This window comes from Gordionus sp. m RMFG-2023, chromosome 1 (genome assembly GCF_954871325.1).
Source record: "Gordionus sp. m RMFG-2023 chromosome 1, tfGorSpeb1-WG-v2, whole genome shotgun sequence".
Lineage (NCBI taxonomy): Eukaryota > Metazoa > Nematomorpha > Gordioida > Chordodea > Parachordodidae > Gordionus > Gordionus sp. m RMFG-2023.
This window is the reverse complement of record NC_088775.1, coordinates 26,499,782-26,522,904: the sequence shown is the minus strand read 5'-3', so window position 1 is coordinate 26,522,904 and position 23,123 is coordinate 26,499,782. Positions and strand designations below refer to the sequence as shown.

The window sequence follows — 23,123 nt, the reverse complement described above, 5'->3', positions numbered from 1 at the left end:
ATATATCTATATTACAATTCTCTTTTTTCGTTTAACGAAAATTTTCCCAGTTTCAACCAGGTAATTACAGTTTGTTTTTCTAAGATACATAGCGATTCTATATGTATTATATCTATCTATAATGGACGAGTTAATTAGTTAGCCCAAGAAATTGGTCTTTCACATCGTGGTAGATAAGGGTAGTCACAGCTCGACACTAATCTTTATATAATCGATTCGATTTTTTCTTAAAAAAAATTTCGAACTTTATTATTAGATAAGATATCGTAAGATGAGGGAATACAAATAGAATAATATTAAATTTTTTTAATAAATGGTAATAAAATACTTTATCTGCCAAAAATTAATCCTATTCCCTAAAAAAATAAAGTCAAATAATCTTATTTTAAGAAAGAAATAAAGTGGAAGCTTTTAGAGATGCGCATATTATAAAAATTTTAATTGACAAGTATTCTACGTAATATCTTAATTCAGGCAATCTAAAGATGCATACCGAAAAAAATCCAGTGCTTCGAGGCGCGTGTAATTTTTACATAAAGTGGCTATCTTTCTAGAATAGGAAACACTAATTTATTAGTGTACAATAAAACAAACTGGTTAGAGGATTAGCTAATTAGTTAGCTAAACTAATTAATCACATAATTTTTTGTTAATTTTTTTCTAAAAAAGTTTCGGAATGTGTATTTTTATTTTATGACTTTTAAAATAAATTGTTAATTTTTTTCCCTTTTTTTAAATAATACTTTTGTATATTTTCCCTATTTTTTTAATATGTTTTAAAGGCATGTATTTAAATATTCCTTAATTTTACATGAAGTCCTATTTTTATACTAAAAATCTATCCATAAAAGAACAAAAGAAATAATTTAATATTACTTTATTTTACATGATATCTCTCTTAAATTTTTAAAAACAGGGGACTATTATTCTTAAAAGAACTAGAGTAACAATTTAATATTTTTTTATACAAAACTTCAAATGTAAATATTATTAAAATTACATAAAAAAAATCGGTATTTTATTTAAATATTTAAGGTGGGAATGGGCATATGTAGGCCATTCATTAGCTACACACTATCTAATTTTTAACTCACTCTATGGCTCATTTGTATTAAATTTTGGTATTCTTATAAAAATTACAAACATAGAATAAATGTAAGCATTGCCACATTCTACCCCCACCAAATAATTGTTGGCATATTTAAAAATATTTTAATAAAATATATATATTCCACGTTTTCTTTTTGGCCTATTGGGATCTGACGTGAACAGGCAATGAATATCGTGCTAATCAGCTAGTACTTTTGGGTGTTCAAAATAAAATTATATTTTTTAAAAGTTGGGTAAATGAGCAAAAGCTCGTCATCCAGTCTTCGTGATTGAAGCACATTTCATTCATATTATGCATCCTTTTGAAATTGATCAAAATCAATCTATGTTTTTGAAGTTCTATGGTGTAAATACAGTGTTGTGATTTTAATGAAACATATTGACGATTAAATTCAAACCCATTCATATAAAATTATAATATTTGTAGAAAATAATTTTTTTTTTTTTTTTGTAGAAAATAATTAAAATAACAAAAGGTATATCAAAAGAAATTTCAATAATGCTTTGTCTATATTTTAATTATTTTTGCAAATATTATAATTTTATATGAATGGGTTTGAATTTAATCGTCAATATGTTTCATTAAATCATCACAACACTGTATGTTTCTCAATATAAAAGAAATATTATGGCCAAAAATGTGTTGTGGTGCTTGAGGATATAACTGGATAGCAAATATTATAAATTTTAAATAGAAAAATCATTTTTTTATAAATATTTTTTGTTTTTCCTAAAAAAAATCATTGATTTTTAACAATAAAAAAATATTTATCAAATTTGATTTGTAAATAAAATAAATTGCTATAAGTTAAAATTTTCAATATAAAAATCATTTTTTTAATAATAAATTTATAAATTTAAGGTCGAAAACACGTTTCTTAACGGTTAATGGTAGTCACTACCAAGGCAACGTATAGCCATTTTCTAAATACCAACCAAATTTGCTAAATACCGACCAAAATTTATAATAAACCCTTATTATTTAACAAATATTATAACAGAATCACGTGGTCTCCGGACTACTATATATCATTCCCCCAAGGACGGAACCGTCAAGTTAGATTAAGAAAAAAAACATGATCATTGCTGGTATTTGAATCCATAACCATTGGATTGGTAAGCGACGCTCTTGCCCATTAGGCTGATTTTTCAAATATATATTATAAATAAATTTGGTAGGGCCTATCTAAATGAAAAATTAACAAAATACAAATTCGATAGGTAATACCTTAATGTAATGACTATCATTAACCTTTCTTAACATAATATTTTTTTTCATAAAAAATCTTAATTTATAAAATTAAAATAAATTCAGGGAATCAAACTGAACCTAAACCGAACCATTAAACCGGTATTAACGTAATTATTTGCCAAACTTAACCAAACCTGAACCGTTAAAAAATTGTCACTTGAACCTGAACCGAACCTCTAAAAATGCCGAGTTGAATCTTTTGATATATTGACTTTTTTAAAAATGAGAAATAATCAGTGTTGAGTGTAATTAATTTTAGTTATATTTCTATATTGTTATTGACGGTGCCGCTACCCAAGTTGGCATATATATGTGCTGTCAACCTTAAAATTTATTCCACCTCCTTTCCTTATAGATATCTGACAAACCAGAATCTTGAAAATATTTTAATTGTATATAGCTCAATTCAATATCATATTTTTAGAGAATAGAGAAAAAATTTGAAAAGATATTCTTTTTTTAAAATTATAATATGTTTGTAATGCGAAAAGATTTTAGGTTTGTTTTTAAAGATTCAAAATGAACGGATATTATCAATGTTATTTTTATCTGGACCTAACAGATATTCATTACGATTTGAATCTCTGAATAAATTTAAGCACTTTATAAAATTATTTTTGCTATTTTTGAGTGTTTTATAAAATTTAACTTTTTTTTACAATTTTTGTATTTTTTAAAACATATATTTTGATTAATTTTAATTTTTTTTCTAATTTCCGTCAATTTTCGAATTTATTTTTATCCATTTTTGAGTATTTTGTAATAAAAATAATAACTTCCTTTTCTATATTTAATTATTTTTTTAAACATTTTTGAGTGTTTTATCATTTCTAATTTTTTTTCTAATTAACTTATATTTTCATTTTCCTGTATGCTGCAATGCTTAAACATACCAACACATTTTAAGTTCCCCCTTTTATTTTCAAAATTGGGAATCCAGATTCTAATCAACCAGGAACCTAGTATAACCAGTATTGCAAACCTTTAAATGGTTATTATTTCAATTTTTTTTATTCCATTATATCGATTGTTTCAGTATTGTGTTTGGTTTGGGAGGGGGAGATGGCTAAGGTTTTTATTTACTTATAATATTCTTTGCAAATTTATCAAGGACTCCCTCTGGTTACGGCAATGTCTAGGGAGTGGTTTTATTAAATGGCGAAAACCCTTTTCAGCTTGTTTTAGCATCATATTCGACTTATATAATCTGAATTCTTTTTGTGTTTGAGTTTATACTAAAAAGAGTAAATATCGCCAAGAAAGCAGGTAGATTCGTTGGTCTGCCTAAGCATTGTAAGATATATACCAATATCAATATTTTAGTTACATAAAACTTTTTTAAAAAAATGAAAAATAAAGTAAAACCAATGGGGGAGGGTGGGGGGGGGGTAGAAGTAGACCAAAGGGGGACTTTTTTAAATATAAATACTCATAAATGGGTGGGAAAATGCAAAATCGGGTGTAAAAATTAGGCTTTTTTTAATACATAAAATTTAAAAATATTATATATATTATATATAAGGGAGAAAATATTTAATATTCAAAAACAAAGTTAGAAAGTAATTAATAAAATAAAAATCAGCTAACTATTTTCTATACTAGCCGACTAATTTGGAAACTAGCTGGTTATTTTATAAATTAGGTAGAAAAATATCATTTCAAACTTTACGAATAATTTTATAGGTTTGAATGATATCCTCGCTGTTTTTTTAAATTAGAGGGGCCATATATTTTAAAATATTTCCAACATTAGCGAAAAGAAAATCCTATCTATAATGTATAAATATAGGTAAAATGATCTGTTTATTACACCTAACTTTTATATCTTTTCTGTTTGTTTGACAAATTTATTTTATCACAATAAGAAATGTGAGAGCCTTAGAGAGATAACAAAGATGAGAAGGCAATTATTTTAACCTTTAATAAGCTTCTTCTTTTTTTAAAGATAAAATTTTAATAATTTATGACAATTTTTATAAGTTTAAAAAAGGAAAGTACAAAATATTATATTTGTAAAGTATTCTATAAATAATTTCTTTAATAAAATAAGTATCTAGAATGAACTGACAAACTTGTTAAATTTGGAATTTTAAAAGGGCAAGGGGGGGGGGTAAAGTGCACCACGATCTATTTATTAGTTAGACGTGGTACATTTTTATTTATTTATGCAGATTATTGAATGGTTTTGATTTTCACGTAATTTTATCAATTTAACACTTTGAAGTGATTTCCTTAAGTCAACTTATTTTCTAAAATATTTGATGTATCAAATAGAAATGTTATAACACCAGAATTACCCTATATGAATTTTGGACAATTTCGTTATTTTTGGGTCTTTTTTAAAAAAATTTACATGAAAAATAAATTAATATTTGAAATTTATAGGGTAAATACTCTTCCCATACTAGAATACATATTTTCCCAATGTAAAAATCCAAATGATCTAAAATTGAGGGATTCTAAATTTAATTCATTGAGAACTCTATGACTCTAAAAAAAATTAAAATCAAGTGAATTTATTGATGTCGTTTATTATTCTGCTCCTAAAAGTATAATGATAATGTTGAAAAGCTTTTACGCCCCCCCCCCCCTCTTCCTCCATCATGTTTCTCATAAAATTTTGCCCTTTTTCTTCTTATTATTTCCCATAATATATATCTCATTTTTCCAATTTGAAAGATCTCATTACATCAATATTTTCAAGCCCGGTGAAAATCTACGGGTTCATGTTGCCAGTGCTTGATTAAAAATTGTATAAAATTATAAAATAAAATGACCAATATAACCTAACCTTGAAAAGTAAATTATTTAATATTATTATTATTATTATTAATATTATTATTATTGTTATTAATACTAATATTATGATTATATTGATAATTATAAAAAGTGTGTAAAAAGGGATTAATACTTTTAATAAGTATAATATAACTTTATATAAATTTTATCAGTAGTAATTTATAAAAATATAAAATAAAAACCATTCATATTTCTTAGCATATTTCATCCAAAATGGATAAAAAAATATTAATCATATCAAGTTTGATTATTTTATAGATGAATTATTTATTAATATGTTAAATATAAATAAAATTATACTTTTAAAAAATTAGATTTTATGTAAATGATAAAAAATATAATTTAATATAAGTTTCTGCGGTTTGTTTAAAAAAAATTGGAATGAAAAAACGTTATAAGGAAAGAATAGAAATGGAAAGAAAAATGAAACAAGATAAATTTTCGAATATCTAATTCATTTAGTAATTTTAAAAAAGGGAAGAAGAGGGGCGGGATAGAATTTTATTCATAAAATTTGACTGACTTGTATTATATTTATTTAGCATAGCTCGAATTTAAAGGAATAAATTTGGACCATTATAAATTTTTTAACGTACAATTTATACGGCATAACCAGCCATGTTCCGATATCTCTAAGTCCCATTTTACTATCTACAACACTTATACGGAAACTCTTCGTCTAGGGGTAATTTAGGCCATGATTAGTTGGTAATTATTTCTCTCCCTATTCTCCAGCATAGACCAATCGAAATCGATTCAACAATCGTTATACATTAGATATGAATGATAGCGGCTTAGTTTCAAGGTTAAATTGGCCATTTATCATAGTTATGATTTTTTAAAAATAATCTTTATTAAAATATTAAGTTTACGGAAAGTTATAAAGTTTATTTTCATTTCAACGATTAATAATTATATATGATAATAAAAATGAACACTGTATTATATTTATTTCTATTCATTCATCAATGGTTTTTATTTTAATAATATTAAAAGTCAGATTTTTTTTGTTGTTCAAAAATTGACAAAATGAGCTTTTTTAAATAAAGTGTATGGGTTCCCTGACACTAAATATAACATATATCAATCCATTTGTGCTTTTTATGCAGCAACTCAACTTGCAGCATAATTTTATCTTTCTTAATCCCTTACATTTTTAAATTTTAGCCTTGACTGAGATTTACAAAATATATTTTATTGATCTGGGTGTTTTTATTTTTTAGACGGGCCTGGATTTTTTAAATTTTGATTATTTTAAGGTCCTGCTCGGACTTTTAAAGTTATAATCTTAAAAGGGGCATGTAGGCCTATATATCTCACGTATTCAAAAAAGGGTTATATAATATATTTGACCAGGCTTAATGTAAAAGTTATTTGATTTATTTTTATCTTATAGAGCTTATTTAAATTTATGCTATATATATTCTTAAAAGCATTATAGCTTTTTGTGTTTCATGATACAAATGTGAAATGTATTAAATTTGAAATGATATATAGAGCTACCAATTTGAAATGATATTTTACAAGATAATAAAGATAAAACAGAATTGAACATCTAATTCTAACCAATATTAAATTATCCTAAAATTTGAATCTAATTTCTCATTTCAAAAAATTCTCTTATTGAATGACCATTGATGATCTTATTTGGTCATTATTATTATTCCTAAAAAAAGTATAGGAGAAAGAATTATTAGGTTGTATAATCCCAATGCTTCTTTTATAACGTTGAATCCCCGATTTATCTTTATAATTTCATTTAAGGGGGAATTTTTTTTATTATTTAAAAAAATTTTTAAAAGTCCCATTTTTTTATAGGTTTTGATTCAAGTTTTAATTGATGATTTGAATTAAATTGTAATCTTTTCACTTCTTCACAACAATAATATTATTATCTCAAAATATGGTAATATTGGCAAAGTAAGAAGAAAAGGAATTGCATAAAATTGAATTTTGAAATCTTGAGACCATTGGGGATATTCGTATCGTATATTTGAATATCATTTTATAAGGGGAATTAAATGATCTCAAAATAAAAATAATCACTAGTTTTGTAAATTGAATAAATTTACATATAAAAAAAATAATAAATCGGAGTTTGATTGGAAAGAAAAAAAAACAAATTTTTTGATTGAAAATGATTTATTTACTACGATTATCAATAAATGTTGGACCGGGCTATGTAGGTGCACAAGTCTTATATTTTGAAGTAAACTTTATATTAAAATTTCCATAGGCCGGGCCACGGATCGGGACCTAGATCCTAAAAAAAATCTCTAAGGAGACTGCGGGCGAGTTAGAGGGGCCAAAAAATTTATATTTTGCAGGTCTCTAGTAGGTACCATGCACATGCTGGAATATATTTCCCGGTCGAAATTGAAGTCTTTAAAAAATTTAAAAAATATATAAAATAAAACCAAATGTATTCATTTATTTATATACAATTTTATTTTAATTTTTTCTTGCCCCCCCCCCCCCTCCTTCTATCTTCCCACCATATCATATTATTAATTTTTTTGTATATTTCGAATTATTGAGGACGTCGTTGTTTTTAATTTTGAAAAAATTGATATTATAAAGCCTCCTTTTCTGTGTCATGAGTCAACCTAAAATTGGTTTTAATGATAGGTTTTAATTAATTAAATTTAGTGTATTATTTATTGCTTAAAAATACCCCGGAATTTTTTTCACTTTAACAATATTATTAGATGATATTTTTTTTAAAAATTTACAATTAGAAAAATGATTTCAATTTTTTTCTTTTTCCACAAAATAATTATTATATGGTCTAACAAAATATACAAGGGGAGACCGGGGTAAAGCGATTGACCGGGTAAGAATGTTAACGCGAATAAACTTTTTAACCCATGAGTATAAAGACTTAAATTTGGTTTGAAGATGTATTTTTATATCTGATTTCTTACCTACGTTTATCCCATGAAGAACTTTCCTGGTTTGGCATATTTTGCTAAAAAACCATTTTTACCCAAAAATTATAAAAATCACCCTTTAGTTATTATACTTTTAGCAAAATATATTAAGGCTTATAATTTAAAAATTTGAATAAATGTTCCTTCAAGTTATAGCTACATATAAAATTTATCACAAGTTTATATCTTAACTAGACACGCAATAGCCATTTATATAAATATGTCATCCAAGGAAAAAGTTTTTATGACAGTTAAAATTTTCGTCTGATTAAAGCTGAAAAAGATAATTTTAAATAATAAGCTCTACACATAAAACATTAATAAATGGTTAGTTGTACGATATACCAAAATGAGCACACTCAAAATGAGCTATTTTTGATAAAATATTTTAAAATTCTCGCATTGTTTTGATTAATTTATACCAGGCGCATAACCAATGGGGGAGGAGGGATGGGGGAAATTTTACCTCCCATCGCAAATTTGACTGTTTTCATAAATATCATTTTAAGCTAATAAAAATTTTACCTCCTCCACCCCCCCCCCCCCCCACCCCGTCAAAATTTTACAATATCAATCAGAGTTTATCTTTGCTGCTGCTTGCATTAATAAATTATTTTCCTATAGCTCACTACTTTGTAGAAATTTACAAAAACCAAATTTAGATTTGGTTCAGATTATATTTGGCGAAAAATGTGTATGAACAAGTAAATAAGAATGAATATAGATGAATATTTCATAATATTTATCTAGATGTTAAATTGAAAGCTAAATCTTATGATATAACACTAATTAAACCTCGTCTAGTACCTAGGCAATTGATGTAATATAAATTTTGACTCAACTGAAGAATATTATAAAATATCCATTTTCATCCCATTCTTAGATACTTTTTTATCGCAAATTAAAGTACGGTTTTTAGATAAAAAGTCTTTAGCAATCTTCAAATTTTATTACCTAAAGACTCTTCTTCATTTTCTGATGCCACTATTGGTAAAATTAACCATTTAGCAAAATTGTATATGATATTGATACTGAAATCAATTTAATCGGTGAATTCGAATTTTGGTATAAATATTTACTACATTTGGCTATTTTACCTAAGCATGCTATTGATGCGCTCAATCGGTGTAAGGAAACTTGGCTCAATTCTATTTTGAAGTTGTTTTATATATTTGCATATTTGCCTATTATAACATATACGAATGAAAGGACCTTTTCTAACTTGAGAAGATTGAAAACTTATTTACGAAATACTAATTCAGAATCTCGGCTAAATGGGTTAACTCTGTTAAATATCCACAAAGATTTCGTTCCAACGACAAACGAAATTCTTGATGAATTGGCAAATTTCCCACGAAAATTAAAAATCGCATTATAATTATAGTATTTAATAAATTTTTTGTATAATATTGTATTTGAGTAGAAGTTATAAAAACTTGTTTTTTAAAGATTTTCTAGCCAATATTTTATATACACTACAGTTAATATTTTCAATAAAAAATTTAATTCTATTTATATTATATGAGAATTTAAGCTGAGGCTTGTTTTTAAAGCCAATTTTATAAAAAAAATGACACATCTCATTATTATATTTAAAAAAAAATTGGGTTATAACCTTTATTTCTTCTTTAAATATTCATAAGCGCGAATTAAATAAAAGCGAAAAATATTAATATAATTATGGAAAATTTAAAAGAATAGCTCAAAGATATGTCCCTATCTGCAAAAAATAGGAAAATCCTGGATACGCCACTGATTTATACTTAAAAGTGATGAATGGATGTCAGAATTGCAATATTTTATTCAATAAAACAATATATGTTCAATTTTATTTTAACCACTTTAACCTGACGTTTAGCCATTTTAGGGTATGGGGTAAATGGTTGAAATGACATACTTCACATAATTAATCATAGCTTCTAAAGTATTATAGGTAAAGAGCTATACTTTTTTTATTTTGTAGATGAGGGATTTGGCTACATATTAATCTATAATTTGTTTTGTTCTATTTTTGTTAAATATTTTGGTAAAAATACAAAATACCAATCGTTTTACTCGTCCTTCCCACTATCTGATATTATAATGTTAATTTTGGTGATTTAAAAGATTTCTCAATGCTCAAAAATAGACTTCTTCCGGCATCATAATTGTCAATTCTTCCTTTTTCCACCAAATTATTTGCTTAGAATATTTGGATATTTTTGCAAAAGCAATATTTTCATTATCATGAGATTTGCATTTTTGATTTTATTATGAATATCCTTTTATAGTAATAAACTTTACAATCCAAAGTAAAAAAAAATTTAAATTGCTTTGTATTATACCAGTTTTTCAGGCTAGTTTATGTTTTCCCAAAAATTGATATGGATATCCACCTTAAATTTGTTGGAACTTTTTTCAAACATTTTTATAATAATATGATATATATATAATAATATTATAAGTGATTTTTATTTTTTATATTTAAAAATAAAGTTTGAAGAACCTCTAATAGCACATCCCGAAGAAAATATTTATTTGCTTTTTCCAAAGTTGAGTTATATTTCAAAGCCCTACGGATTCAAATATAATTATGTTGAGTACCCCATTTTAAAAACGCCTCCCCTAAATAAATAAAAAACCAGTGGGGTTTCTGTCGTTACCAGAATAATTTTATAATAATACAAAATATTGATTTAATATTTATATAAAATCTTTTGAAAACGAACTCTAATACAAAAAAACAAGTCGTTAACTTAGGGTTAGGGTAAGACAGGATATGGTATTAGTATTAATTTAATTTTTTTTAAAAAGGGTTATTTCTGTAATTTTAAAATTAAAAAAAAAATTTCTTATAAGCTATTAATTTTTTAAGCTTTACAAAATTTTTTTAAAACTCATTTTTATTTTACCCTACCGTCCAAAACTATTAGGGAAGGCTTCTCCTAGTGCTGCAAAATCGGCTAATCCTAGCTCTTTGAGGGCACTAGCCACTAGATTTAGGCTAAAAAAGTTGGAAGACCTTGGGGTCAGCTGAAGAAATAGAGTCATTTATCAAAATTTCTCCTTATTCCTTAGAATTTTATGGCGGCACCCAAAGCTTATTCAAGATTAATAGTCCAAGAAATAAAAAACAAGTTGCGGCTTATTACATTATTGCCCACGAAAGTTAATAAAAAGAATGATAAGCCCAGGATGGAAAATCTTATGAGGTTGAGTAACAAGGATTTTAGAGTATCTATTTGCAATATTTGTTGAGGAGATATCCTAACTTAGAGGTTCTGGTTCTTAGCGATTACTAAATATCAAGATTTTTTTACATATATCGTGGACTTATCCAATAATTTTCTATTCATATTCTACAAATAATGAAATTCTAATCTGGTTTATTATTCAATTCGTTTCAAAAGAATCGAATACGAAAAATTCATTATTCGACTCGTATTTCATTTTTTGAATAGGCTTATATTTCACAAAAGAGTAAGCCCAAATTAGGCAGACTTTATATAATTTAATTTAATTTAATATAAATCATGTCAGTATAATTACGCTATCGATTTTTAATATAAAAAAAAAATATTTGACAAAAAAAAAGAAAGAAATAGAAAGCAGAAAAAGGTGAACCCATAATGAACACAAATGCATGAGAAGAGAATGAAATACAAATACGAAGGTATTATAGTAAACAACAAAAACAAAATTTTTTTGTAAAAACAGATATTAAAAATAATTTGTTTTTGGATATAATAATCAGAGTCTTGCAGGCCAGGCCCTAACCCCGGTCCGGGTACACGGCCCGGGCCTAAATTTTTTTAAAAAATTACTTGGACCGGGCTTAAAAAATTTTTTAAATTACCCGGGTCGGGCAGGACCGAATACTTTAAATCGCCATTATTATTTATATAAATTAAAAATAAATAAAATATATTTAAAAATCGTGTATCATAGAACAACACATTCATTCACTTATCATATTTCTGATTTCCATTTTTTGATCCTTAAAAAATATTTCTGGTAAAACATTATTCAAATTTTATTGACTAATGATTATTTTAGGTGATATTCAATCAAATTAAAAGCAACAAAGATACAGTCAATATTTAAAATATAATACACTTTTTTCTGAAAAATTTATTTTTGATAAGTATCATTTTATATCTCCTTTTCACTGTCCTAAATTCAGGCAATTACGCATGTTGCCAGAGAGAGAGAGCGCAAATGACTGATATATAAATGACTATATTAAATAACAAGAGGGAGGAAATTGGAATTACCATCTACCAGTCAAATTGAAGATGTGATGAATCAAACTCACTCCTTCGATAAATGAGAGATAAGATAATTTGAAAAGTTATTATATATGGATTTCATATTTGATGAAAAATGATCCATAAAATGCCGAATAGGTATATAAAAATACATACCTTGGCAGAATTATTTTTAAAGAAATCCGGATGAAAATTTAAAAAAAAAAAAATCCGGGTTAGGTCATGCCAAAATTTTCTTCAAATCCGGACCTGGTCGTGCAACTGATACCTCTGCAGGTCTCTGATAATAATTATATCTATTTTGAATTTTTTTTACCTATACTAAAACTAATTATGGCATCTGGTAAAAAATTAAAATAAACACATTGTTTGGCATTGCAGCAGAAAGAAGAAGGGGGGAGGGTGTTTTTCTTTCTTAAAATAATATAAAAACCAGTCATTTCACAAAGGTTCTAATCTAATCATGTTTTGTTTTTGATTTTCCTAGTGTCACCGAAAACCTCAATTTTTCGGCGATTTAAAAAAAATGGCTACACTGGTAGATTTTAAAAGTAGATACATGGCCTTTTAATCAAAGTCAACATGACATCACGCTGACATAAACCAAATAAATTGAAGGCTCGCAGCCCCTTTATAATATATATTTAGTCATAGATAAAGCGAACCCCTTCCATTAGGAAATTGTTTTTACAAATATCATTTTAAGCTAATATTTTAAAAAAAATCCCTCCTTTTCAAGAATATACAAAATATCACTATAATTATAAATAATAATTTAAAATATTTATTTTAATACTATGATTTAAAATTTTTACAATAAATGGTAAATACCCAAAATAATTTTAAAAAAATGTAATATAGCCAAAGGCCTGTAATAATTTTATCTAAGGACCTCGAATAAAGCTTAAGTGCGAAACACCATTTAATAATGTTTCCATTCCCCATAGAAAAAGCCTGGCTAACCCTCTATGTATATATTACTTTAGCCAACAAACCAGAGGGGAAAATGGGACAACTTGCCTATCACCTTGCAGCTTCATCGCCCCCTTATTTTTTGACGATTACTAAGATTTTGAAAACTTTTAGCCTCCAAAATACGAAATTTCACCAAATGAAGCCTTAAGGAATTTTATGATTTTGCATTTTTTGAGAAAGTTAATCATGTAAATTTTTTTTTTTTGGGGGGGGGGGACTAGAAATTAGATTGAATGATTTTCAAATGTTTACCTGAAAGCACGATCCCTTTGGCAATCCTCTGTCGCCCTATTCGTGACCCTAAATTGAAATAAGAATGGCCCGTTGGCCAAAGATCTAGAACGATCTCTCACGAATTTCATTTTTTATAATATATTTCTTTCATTTAAAAAATAAAAGCTGATGATATATGAAACAAAAATTTTTTTTTGGTTAATATAAAATAATTCTTTTTTTAAAAAAACAATAAAAATACCTTTATTTTAAGAAAATATTAAAAAATATTTTAAACAAAAAATAAAAATTAAGATTTGTTACAATAAAAATGCATATAGAAAATATTATATTATTTTTTTAAAAAAATTCAATAATTTGATATATTTTTAGTTGAAAATATAAAGAAAAATAATAAAATCAAGAAAGAAATAAAAAATTTTATTAATTATTAAAATAAATAATATGAAATTAAATTTAGGAAATAATAAAGATTATTTTATTTTTCGTATATCACCTGGGTTGGATTTGACGACAAAAGATTATTTAAAAAAACTAAAAAAGTAAGGAAATCGAGTGTTCAGGAAGGAACTTGATAAAATTATAATCAAATGATCATTCCTTTATTGCTTTGATCACGCATTATAGTGCGCACAAATTGAGCTTTTGCGTTTTGTCAAACTTCTTTAATAAAAAAAACGTAACGCGTCTCGCGTTTAAATTTGATTGCCTTTCTATTATTATCGTCGATCCAAGATTTTTTTGGTTTTTATTTTATATTAACGTCTGACTTTTTATTTCATTAATTTTTAAATATTCCATTTTAAAAGATAAATTATTTTTTTACATTCTATATAATATTAAATTTAATTCATTTTTTTGAATTTAAAATTTTTGAAATTATTATTATAATCTCATTTTTTTAATTATTTAGAAAACTGTTGTGCCCGTTTATCGGAACACGGGAAGGGCAGATATTTTATAAATAAATTAAAATTAATATTCAAATAATGTGAAGATAATATAAATTATATAATTTTTAATTTAAACTATTAACTATTAATGTTTAATAATATGATATATTTAGTTCCATTTAAGGAAAGGGGAGGGCGGGGGTAATACTTTTTAATTTAAGTCAATTTTTTTGGAACATTATAGATTTATTATAATAAATCACCATATAAAATTTATAATATTACCAATCATATTTTAAAAAATGACAATTTAAAAAATGCAAATAAGGAATATTGGAAAATACAAAAATATTTAAAGAGCGACTATTGGTTAAAAAATATTATAGCAATATAAACTGGTATGTAAATCGCGGTAAAATATAGCATTAAACAAACAGTTAAAAAATACTTTTATAAATGAAAATTTAATCTTCTTTATGATCGTACCAACATTTCTCTATTGGGGATTTCAATTGATTTTATGAAGTCATACTTTTTAGAGAGGCTCTCCGTAATGAAGGAAATGACCTCTCATTTGTTCACTAATTGGTATTGTTGCCAAAATATACAGTAATTTTAATATAGTAGGAAATAATTCAGAATATACTTTAAAGCGTGCAATGCTTCCATTACGTTTCTTGGAAGATTATCTACTAAAATTAATCTTATACAAGATTTAAATTATAAAATTAAGACCTTAAGATGCATTTATATCTCTCGAATAAAATTTAGCAAAATATTTATACAATGAATAGATCCATATGATTATCTAACAGATAATTCTAATATGTAGTTAATATTATTAAAAGATTTGAACTCCATGAATGATTTGCGCTTATATTATTCTTTAAAATTTCCTTCTGAGGTTTGGTGTATATTAATCTATTTGAATTCCATTTTCATATGGGGATAATGTAAAGTTTCCCTGTATTTTTGCATTACTCTTCTTAAAGTTGTTCTAGGAATATTATATTTAATGATAGTGTGGAATTTTTTATTAATGATTATATCATTAATTGCCTAACTTGTAAGCTCTAATTTTTTGTGTGAATAATGATGAATGCTTATGGATTATATTTATATAAAATATCAGTATACCCCCTTTTAAATTTTAAAAAGTATTGCTTCGTAATGGCTAATACTCACCCAACAAAACACCTACCCCAAGTCTTCATATTTAATCGAAATTTAATTTCAAGATATTAAATTAGCATAAACATTGTCAATATTTTTTTTATGCATAATAAAATTGAGATTTACTCTTGATCATTTAGAAATAGTCAGTAACTATTATAAAAAAAAATTTTTCAGTAAAAATGTAGAAAAGTTATTTTTGAGTTAAAATGGATATTTATAAAATAAATGTGAAAAAATAATTTTTATAAAAATCTTACTAATTTAATATCATGAAATTATTTATAAAATAAAATAAATTATATAATTATGTATACAATTATCCAAAAGTGATAAAAAATATCTGATCGTTTTTTAAAAAATATAGGCACGATCTGATAATATAATTTTGAAAAAGCAAAATATCGGTGCCGATCCGATATTTATATAGACCTAGCCCTAATAATTATTCATTCAATTTTAATAAAAATTAGTACTAAATAGTAAATATCAGAGTTGATAAAGTATCTAGTTAGATTTTTTTAAGTATCTGTATCTAATATTATTTTAGAGGTAACGTATCTGTTTTTAGAGACTTTTTATTTTAATTTTGATATACTTTTATTTAACGCTTTTTTTATATTATAAATAAAAATACTTGAATGCAAAATTTATTTTATTTCATATGAGAATATAATTTAAATATATATATTAAAAAATATTAAGATTATTATAATAAAAAATTATAAAATATTAAAACTTATATATATATAAAATATTAAAACTTATATAAAATATTAAAACTTATATATAAAAAAATATATATAAATATTCATTAAATATTAAGTTCGAGTTTATCAATAAACCAGACAAATTTTCATATTACAATCCATCTCAAGGAATTTGCCATTTTTATTTTCAATGGAATTTGTTAATTTTATTTTATTATACTAATTTTAAATATTTATTTTAGATTAATATTAATAGTGATGAAGAGGAAGAAGTAATAATCAATGAAGCATCAACAAGTTCAGACATTGTTTTTCCATGGCCAATTTATAGAGCATAATTTAAAATAATATCTCAAAATAAAGAAGACAACTCTGAGAGTAAAATGTTTGTCATGTCTACCAAAAAATACGAAAATTTTAGTTAGCATCAACTTGCAACATTGTTTAAGGGTATAGATACTAAATAAATGCTTACAATTGTAATTTTAAACTTTAAGAGATAACATCAAACACTGTTAATGAAAATAAAAAATGGGAAAGGAGAATAAATTTATTAAAGAAAATATTGGACAGGGCTAATTGTCCACTGATATTTTTGCCAAGAGACTTTAACCCAAACCACTTTAGATGATTTAATAACTGATATTATTATATATTCAGCCATTTTCAATTGTTGAAGATCCTTTTATGTGATCAAAACATTAGCTCCACAAAAAAATATAATTTGCCGACAGACATTTATAGAATTACCCAAAGATGGGAAAATGAAAAGAAAGAAATCATAAAAGTCTAATAGAACCATCGCTAATATGCACTAACAGCAGATTGTTGGAGTACCTATTGTCGGTATAACTAACATTTAAATTTGTATAATAATTTATTATGAACAGATTATTTGAGCAGTTTTAAGAAATGTAAGATTAGTTGATGAATTATCAAGGTCTTCAAGTGATTGCAAACAAATAACCTGTGAAAAAAACAAATAACCTGCGAAAAATGCAAATAATTTAATATCTGATTTTATCACAGTAGCAGATATGATTGTTAATTAGGATTTAAATTTTGATACTCAACAAATTTTAAATAATATTTTTGAAAATGAATGTCGAGATTTTAATATTTTTAAAGAATATCCTGATATAAAATTGTTATTTATAAATTATAACAACACAATCCATTCAAGCGCCCCGGTAGAAAAACTCTTTAGTATAGCTAAAAATATCTTTTATAATCGAGGATGCCTTAATGACCAAAATTTTGAAAATATTCTATTACTGAAACCTAATAATTATTTATAATCATTTAATAATATATTTTCTTATATTATCTTATTATATTAATATCTAAAAAATCATTATTTTAGTTATATTTTTTTGATAAATGTAATATCGAGTCAATAAATTTTTTAGCTCATTTCATGAATTTTCACAATAGAATCTTATTTTAGGGTTATGCAAACCATATATAAGATTATAATCAAAATTGTATCTCTATCTAGATAACTTTTTACACGATGTATCTGTATCTAAATAACTTTTAGACATGTATCTGTATCTAGATATATTTAAAAAGTATTTTTTAACAACTCTGGTAAATATTAACAATATTTTAAAAACAACTTGAAAAGTAATAATTACTTTAAGAACACATTTAATAAAATAAAAATAATATCAATAATATTTTAATTAAATATTAAGAAAAGAAAAAAAAGATATAAATTTAATCATTTTTAGTTTTTAAAGTGTTTATAAATATTTACCTTTAAAAAATAACATTTTAAAACTTGACAATGGATTTATTTATCAAAAAGGGGATTTTATTATTGAGAAAGTTTTGAGATAATGACTTTATAATATAATAGAAAATTACTAAAATTAAATGTGTATTTTTTTGTATTTTAAAAATATGAAACAATGTTATTTTTGGTAAAAAGAATATTATATATAATAATTTGTGAAGGGAAATTTTTCTTTCTTTTTGACAAAAATATTTATATAAAAAATCACTAAAATTTTTTTAAAAAATGTTGTTTTTTCTAACGAATTTCGTCATTAATACTCTTTTGTTTAATGAGATATTATTTCAATTTTCTAATTTCAGGAAAAAGTAGAATTTATATTATTAACATAATTTTTAATCTATTTTTATTTCTTTTAAGGTTTTTGAGTGGAAAAAATCAAAAATCTCGAAATATTAAAATGTCACGTGAAAATGTCGAACAATTTCATTTTCACGATATTTGTACAAGGATGCAGAGTCATGAAGAATTGACCCCCTAAAATCCCAAAAATGTCAGGAAGTTTAGGTTGGTCAGCAGAATCATAGGAACGGTTTCTTAGATCTCTACGAATACGGAGAAATATCAAGATTTTATTATAACTTTACTAGTCTTTGTTTTTACATGATATAATGAGTTTATCACTCATTCTTATTTAAACAAAAAATAAAAAGAAATAGTTGTACATGATGCAAATGAAATAATTAAAAGGTAGAAAAATACCCCTTGTGGGATATGCTATATTGATCCTTTATTTTCAAATCTAAATTATTTTTAGGCTCATGTTCTTTAAATTTCACCTAATTTGACGGAATCGTATTTGAGATTGTAAGTACAAATCTTGTGAATTACCGACAATTTCGCCATAAATTCTTTAAGTATTTTTTTTTTAAATTTGCAAGAAAAATTTATAAATATTCAAATTAAAGAGAAGTTCAAAACTTCAAGGCAAAATTGCTGAAATTTATCTGAGTAGATATTGTATATTGCTAGAATAAGATGCCTACAAAATCGGATCTTTCAGAAGTAAAAAAAATGCAGGCTTCAACTGATTTAATTTTAAAAATTTGCTAAAACCCATATTTATTAAACTACAAGTATATATTACATTATAATATACAAAATAGTTTGATTTTAAGATAACAAGTGGCTTAGAAGTAAGAGACCTACAATAAACCACATTAAGTTAAAAGCCCAAGGCCGTGGAAGTCATAAGTAATCGTGTAATTTTACCGTAGGGGGGGGATAAAAATTACTGGGTCTCTGCTTTGTTCCAGCAATTGCCTGCTTGCTCGCTTGAAAACACATAGAATTCGGGCTAAGGTTAGTTTATATTTAAGAGGTTTAAAAAAATAGAAGTTGACTATATTTTGTCACCTGTTCATATATAAACTAGTCTGAGGTGAAAAAATATATCTCAGATTGGTCCACTTTTATCTTGTATATACCTAACCTAACAATGTCATCTTCCATTGATAAAACGTCAACTCAATTTTTTTCCTGCGAAATTAAGGGGCATATTATCTCTAGGGAATTCAGGATTCGAACTTGGTTTTGTGTTATAATTTTTAATTATGGAATTTTTGATAATTGTCAAACATCCGGTTATAGTCAAGTACAAGACAATGCTTTCTATCACTAGGTGAAGTGGTAGGGTGCATTAACTCTATTCAATTGGGCGCTCATTTATTTTGATTCAAGTGACGAATTTTGGGTACTTTCCTCTAGCACCCTACCCTCACTCCCAATCTCTAATTATTTAAATTAATTTATAAATTTTTAATTGATGAAAGTATTAAAATTTAATAAAAATTTAAACGTTATTACATTCTTCTTTATATTTTAAAAAACGATAAGGGAAAGTATGTCTGAAAAAAAAATCTCGATTGCATTTGCGGAGGATACAATAAGGAGTAAATCTGTTTTAAAATGATAACTGGGTTTGATTGGGTAATTTTGCGATTCCAGAATAAAGGAGGTGGTATTAAATAAAGATATGCGGGTAAGGATAATTTCGCTTGAATGAATTTCTGATTGGTCCCTTTAATAAGATAGAGAACTACTACGACAAAGAAGAAAAATAATTTTACATTTTTAACTTTTTTTTCGAAGACAAATATAATGTTAACTACAATATAATAATCAAATAGTTACCTTTAAATTTATAACTAAGAACAAGATAGTTCTGTTCTGATTTTTCCTCTAAACTTCTATTGAGTATTTAACTTTCTAATTCTAGTAACGTTCGCTTGATAGAATGGAATGAAAAAAATCAACTTTAGAGTTTCAAAAACATATGAATTTACGTAGATGAAGTCAAATTAAAGTGGCTATAATTATGCCCCTACCTTAATATTCCATTTTAAAGGCTGATTCAATTTAAAAAAATATATTGATTAGAACCATTTTAAATATTAAGGAATAATATAACTTAGAAATATTTTGCTAATTAAAGTTTTATATATTTTTTTCTAATCTTTTACAAAAAATTTTTACTTTTTAATGCGTTTCCTATGGGGGGGGGCACTATTAGGTAAATTTTTCCTTTATAAATTTTAGGCTCCTTTATTATAAGCCTTTGAATATGTTATTATAAAAATAATTTTGAAGTTTCATTATTTTTTTATAAAAATGTCTTTTTTCTAAAAAAAAAAAAGAATAAATTCCTTCCACGTTAGAACCACAGGGTCTTTTTAGATCTGACGGTAAACGTCCTGATGGGATCTCTCAAATCCCATGGAGGAGAGGCCAACTTTTGGTATGGGACTATTCCTGTATTGACCCCTTGGCCCCATCCAACCACGCCATCAACATCCTTGACCAGAAGGAACAACTTAAAATTTTTAAATACACAGAAATAGTAAACGATCATTGCTTCATCCCAATCATATCAACCACTCTTGGCACCTTTGGCAAACTCGCCTTAGCATTTTTCAAAAAATTAGGATCACAAATCAGCAAACTCTCAGAAGAACCTCGAGAGGGTTTTTTTCTTCGTCAACGATTATCCATAGCGATTCACAAAGCGAATTATATCAGTTTCAATGGTAGCCTTCTAGCCAAAGAGCTATCATAGACAACGCTTACGTCCCTTTTTCATTTTTGTTCCCCTGCGTCACACCATCTCCGTTCTTTTTTTTAATAGTATTATTATATATTTTTCAAATACAAAATAATTTAAAAATTACATTCATTATATAATATTTATAAAAATACTATATAACATTTTAGAACTTTATATAAATTTCAAAGATTTACAAAAAAATGCCAAAATAATAAATAAAAATCGTTAATTTAAAAAATTTATTATTTTTGCTTCAAAATATTGTTTATATCTATATATTTCCATTTTTAAGGAGAAAAGGGTGGGGGGTTTGTAGGAGGAAATTTTTTTATAAGTTTAAAATGTATCTACTAGACCAGTTAAGTTTTATATGGGGAGGAAAATTCCCACTTTCCAACCCCTTGGTTACGTGCCTATATACTATCTTATAGGATTTATGAATCCAGAGAGATCCAAAATCTTTAGATTTTAAATAATTTTCTAGGATGTTTGAATGTTGAACATCGAATTTCATTGATCAGCATGTGGGGAATACCCACTCTAGGAATTTCAAATAATTTCGCCGAATCTTGATTTATCTATTATTTTATATTTTAGATAAAATATTTACAAAAAAATGATTGCGGCAAATATTTAAAATTAATAATTATTGGATAGTCTATAATACATCCTGAACATCTGGCAAAAAAAAATTTCAAATTTCAAAATCTCATAATTAATCCAAAGAATCCCCATGAATTCAGGCCCATAGAGAATTTATATTCTTTACAATTTTAAGAAGTGTCAATGGTATTAGTGATCTGCGTTGGGCAATTTTTTAAGCCCGACCCTGCCCGAAATTTTCTTAAAAATGTTTTGCCGGCCGGCCCGAATTTATTTAAATATAGAAATTAATTTTTATAATTACTTAAAATAAAAGATATATGTTATATAGCGAGTTTCTGTAAATAAAATCGAATATTTTTATTTTACATAAAAATTCAACATAAAATTGATAAATTTAAATATAAAAAATTTCCATAGCCCGATCCGAACCGGCTCAAATTTTTTTTAAAAAAATAGGCCTGGTCGGGTATGGGCCCATTTTTGCAGATCTCTAATTGGTATAAAATAATAAAAAAAAATTTTAAAAATTAATCAATCCAAATTTCTCGGTAATTTAGTGTAAAGGCTAAAGATTTTAAACACCTTGAAAATTAAAAAAAAATGCACATCTATAATATAAATTAGTATCTTATATAATTTAAACTGAAATATCTTAGGTTCTTTGTCGAATCCAGCATATTTTAGTATTTTGATAAAAAAAAATTTCGGGTAAAATACACTTATCTTAAACACTTTTCAAAGAAGTAGAGTTTAAAATTATTAACAAAATTTATGAAATAAATTTTATTTAATGAATGTAAAATCTGATTGGCTCCAAAAATAAAACATAATTATTTGTAACCATTGTCCCAGGGAAAGGGAAAGCGCCTCAACAAACGGTAACTATTTTCAAAAAAAGATGTTTAAAACCGGTTGAAAGATAAATTTTCAGTTCACTTCTTTTAAAAAAATTAAACAAGTTTCCGTTATAAAAATGTACTATTTTTTTAAAAAAATATATGCATACAGTGTGGAGCTCTCAAGTTAAAACCGAAATATAATACTAATTTATAAGAACTTTAGGACTCCTAAAATCACAGGAAGCGACGAAAATAGGAAATTTACAGGGGATGACTTAGGCATGTCGGGCCAAGGGACACTTAAGTCAACCTTAATTTACTTTAAAATTAATTATTAAAAAAGTCTGAAATAATCCTGTGAAATATACATATATACATCTATCGGCAAAAAAAAATCCCTTTATGTTGACTCATTATAATATTGTATTAAAAGATATTTTTTAATTCCCTAAAAGTAAACAAATTTATTTTAGCATTTTTTCACTAAATTTTCAACGATCACCTTAGGTACAAT

At 25.4% G+C, this 23,123-nt stretch overlaps 1 protein-coding gene across 6 annotated transcripts in view; it reads right to left on the bottom strand.

The window, feature by feature from the left end:
• LOC135922630 (GTPase-activating Rap/Ran-GAP domain-like protein 3) overlaps positions 1-23,123 on the bottom strand; it is a 152,440-nt gene that overhangs the window by 43,343 nt on the left and 85,974 nt on the right. Inside the window, exon 1 of one of the 6 annotated variants that reach the window (XM_065457048.1) lies at positions 18,901-18,940. The exons of 2 other annotated variants lie outside the window; for them this stretch is intronic. Coding sequence is in view for 2 of the 4 variants with exons in the window: in XM_065457037.1 (XP_065313109.1) it covers positions 13,566-13,675 (110 nt within the window). In the remaining 2 variants the exon portion in view is untranslated. Of the gene's footprint in view, positions 1-2,109; positions 2,228-13,565; positions 13,727-18,900; positions 18,941-23,123 lie in introns of those variants that run through there. 3 more of the 6 variants (XM_065457037.1, XM_065457039.1, XM_065457046.1) reach the window with 3 other exon arrangements.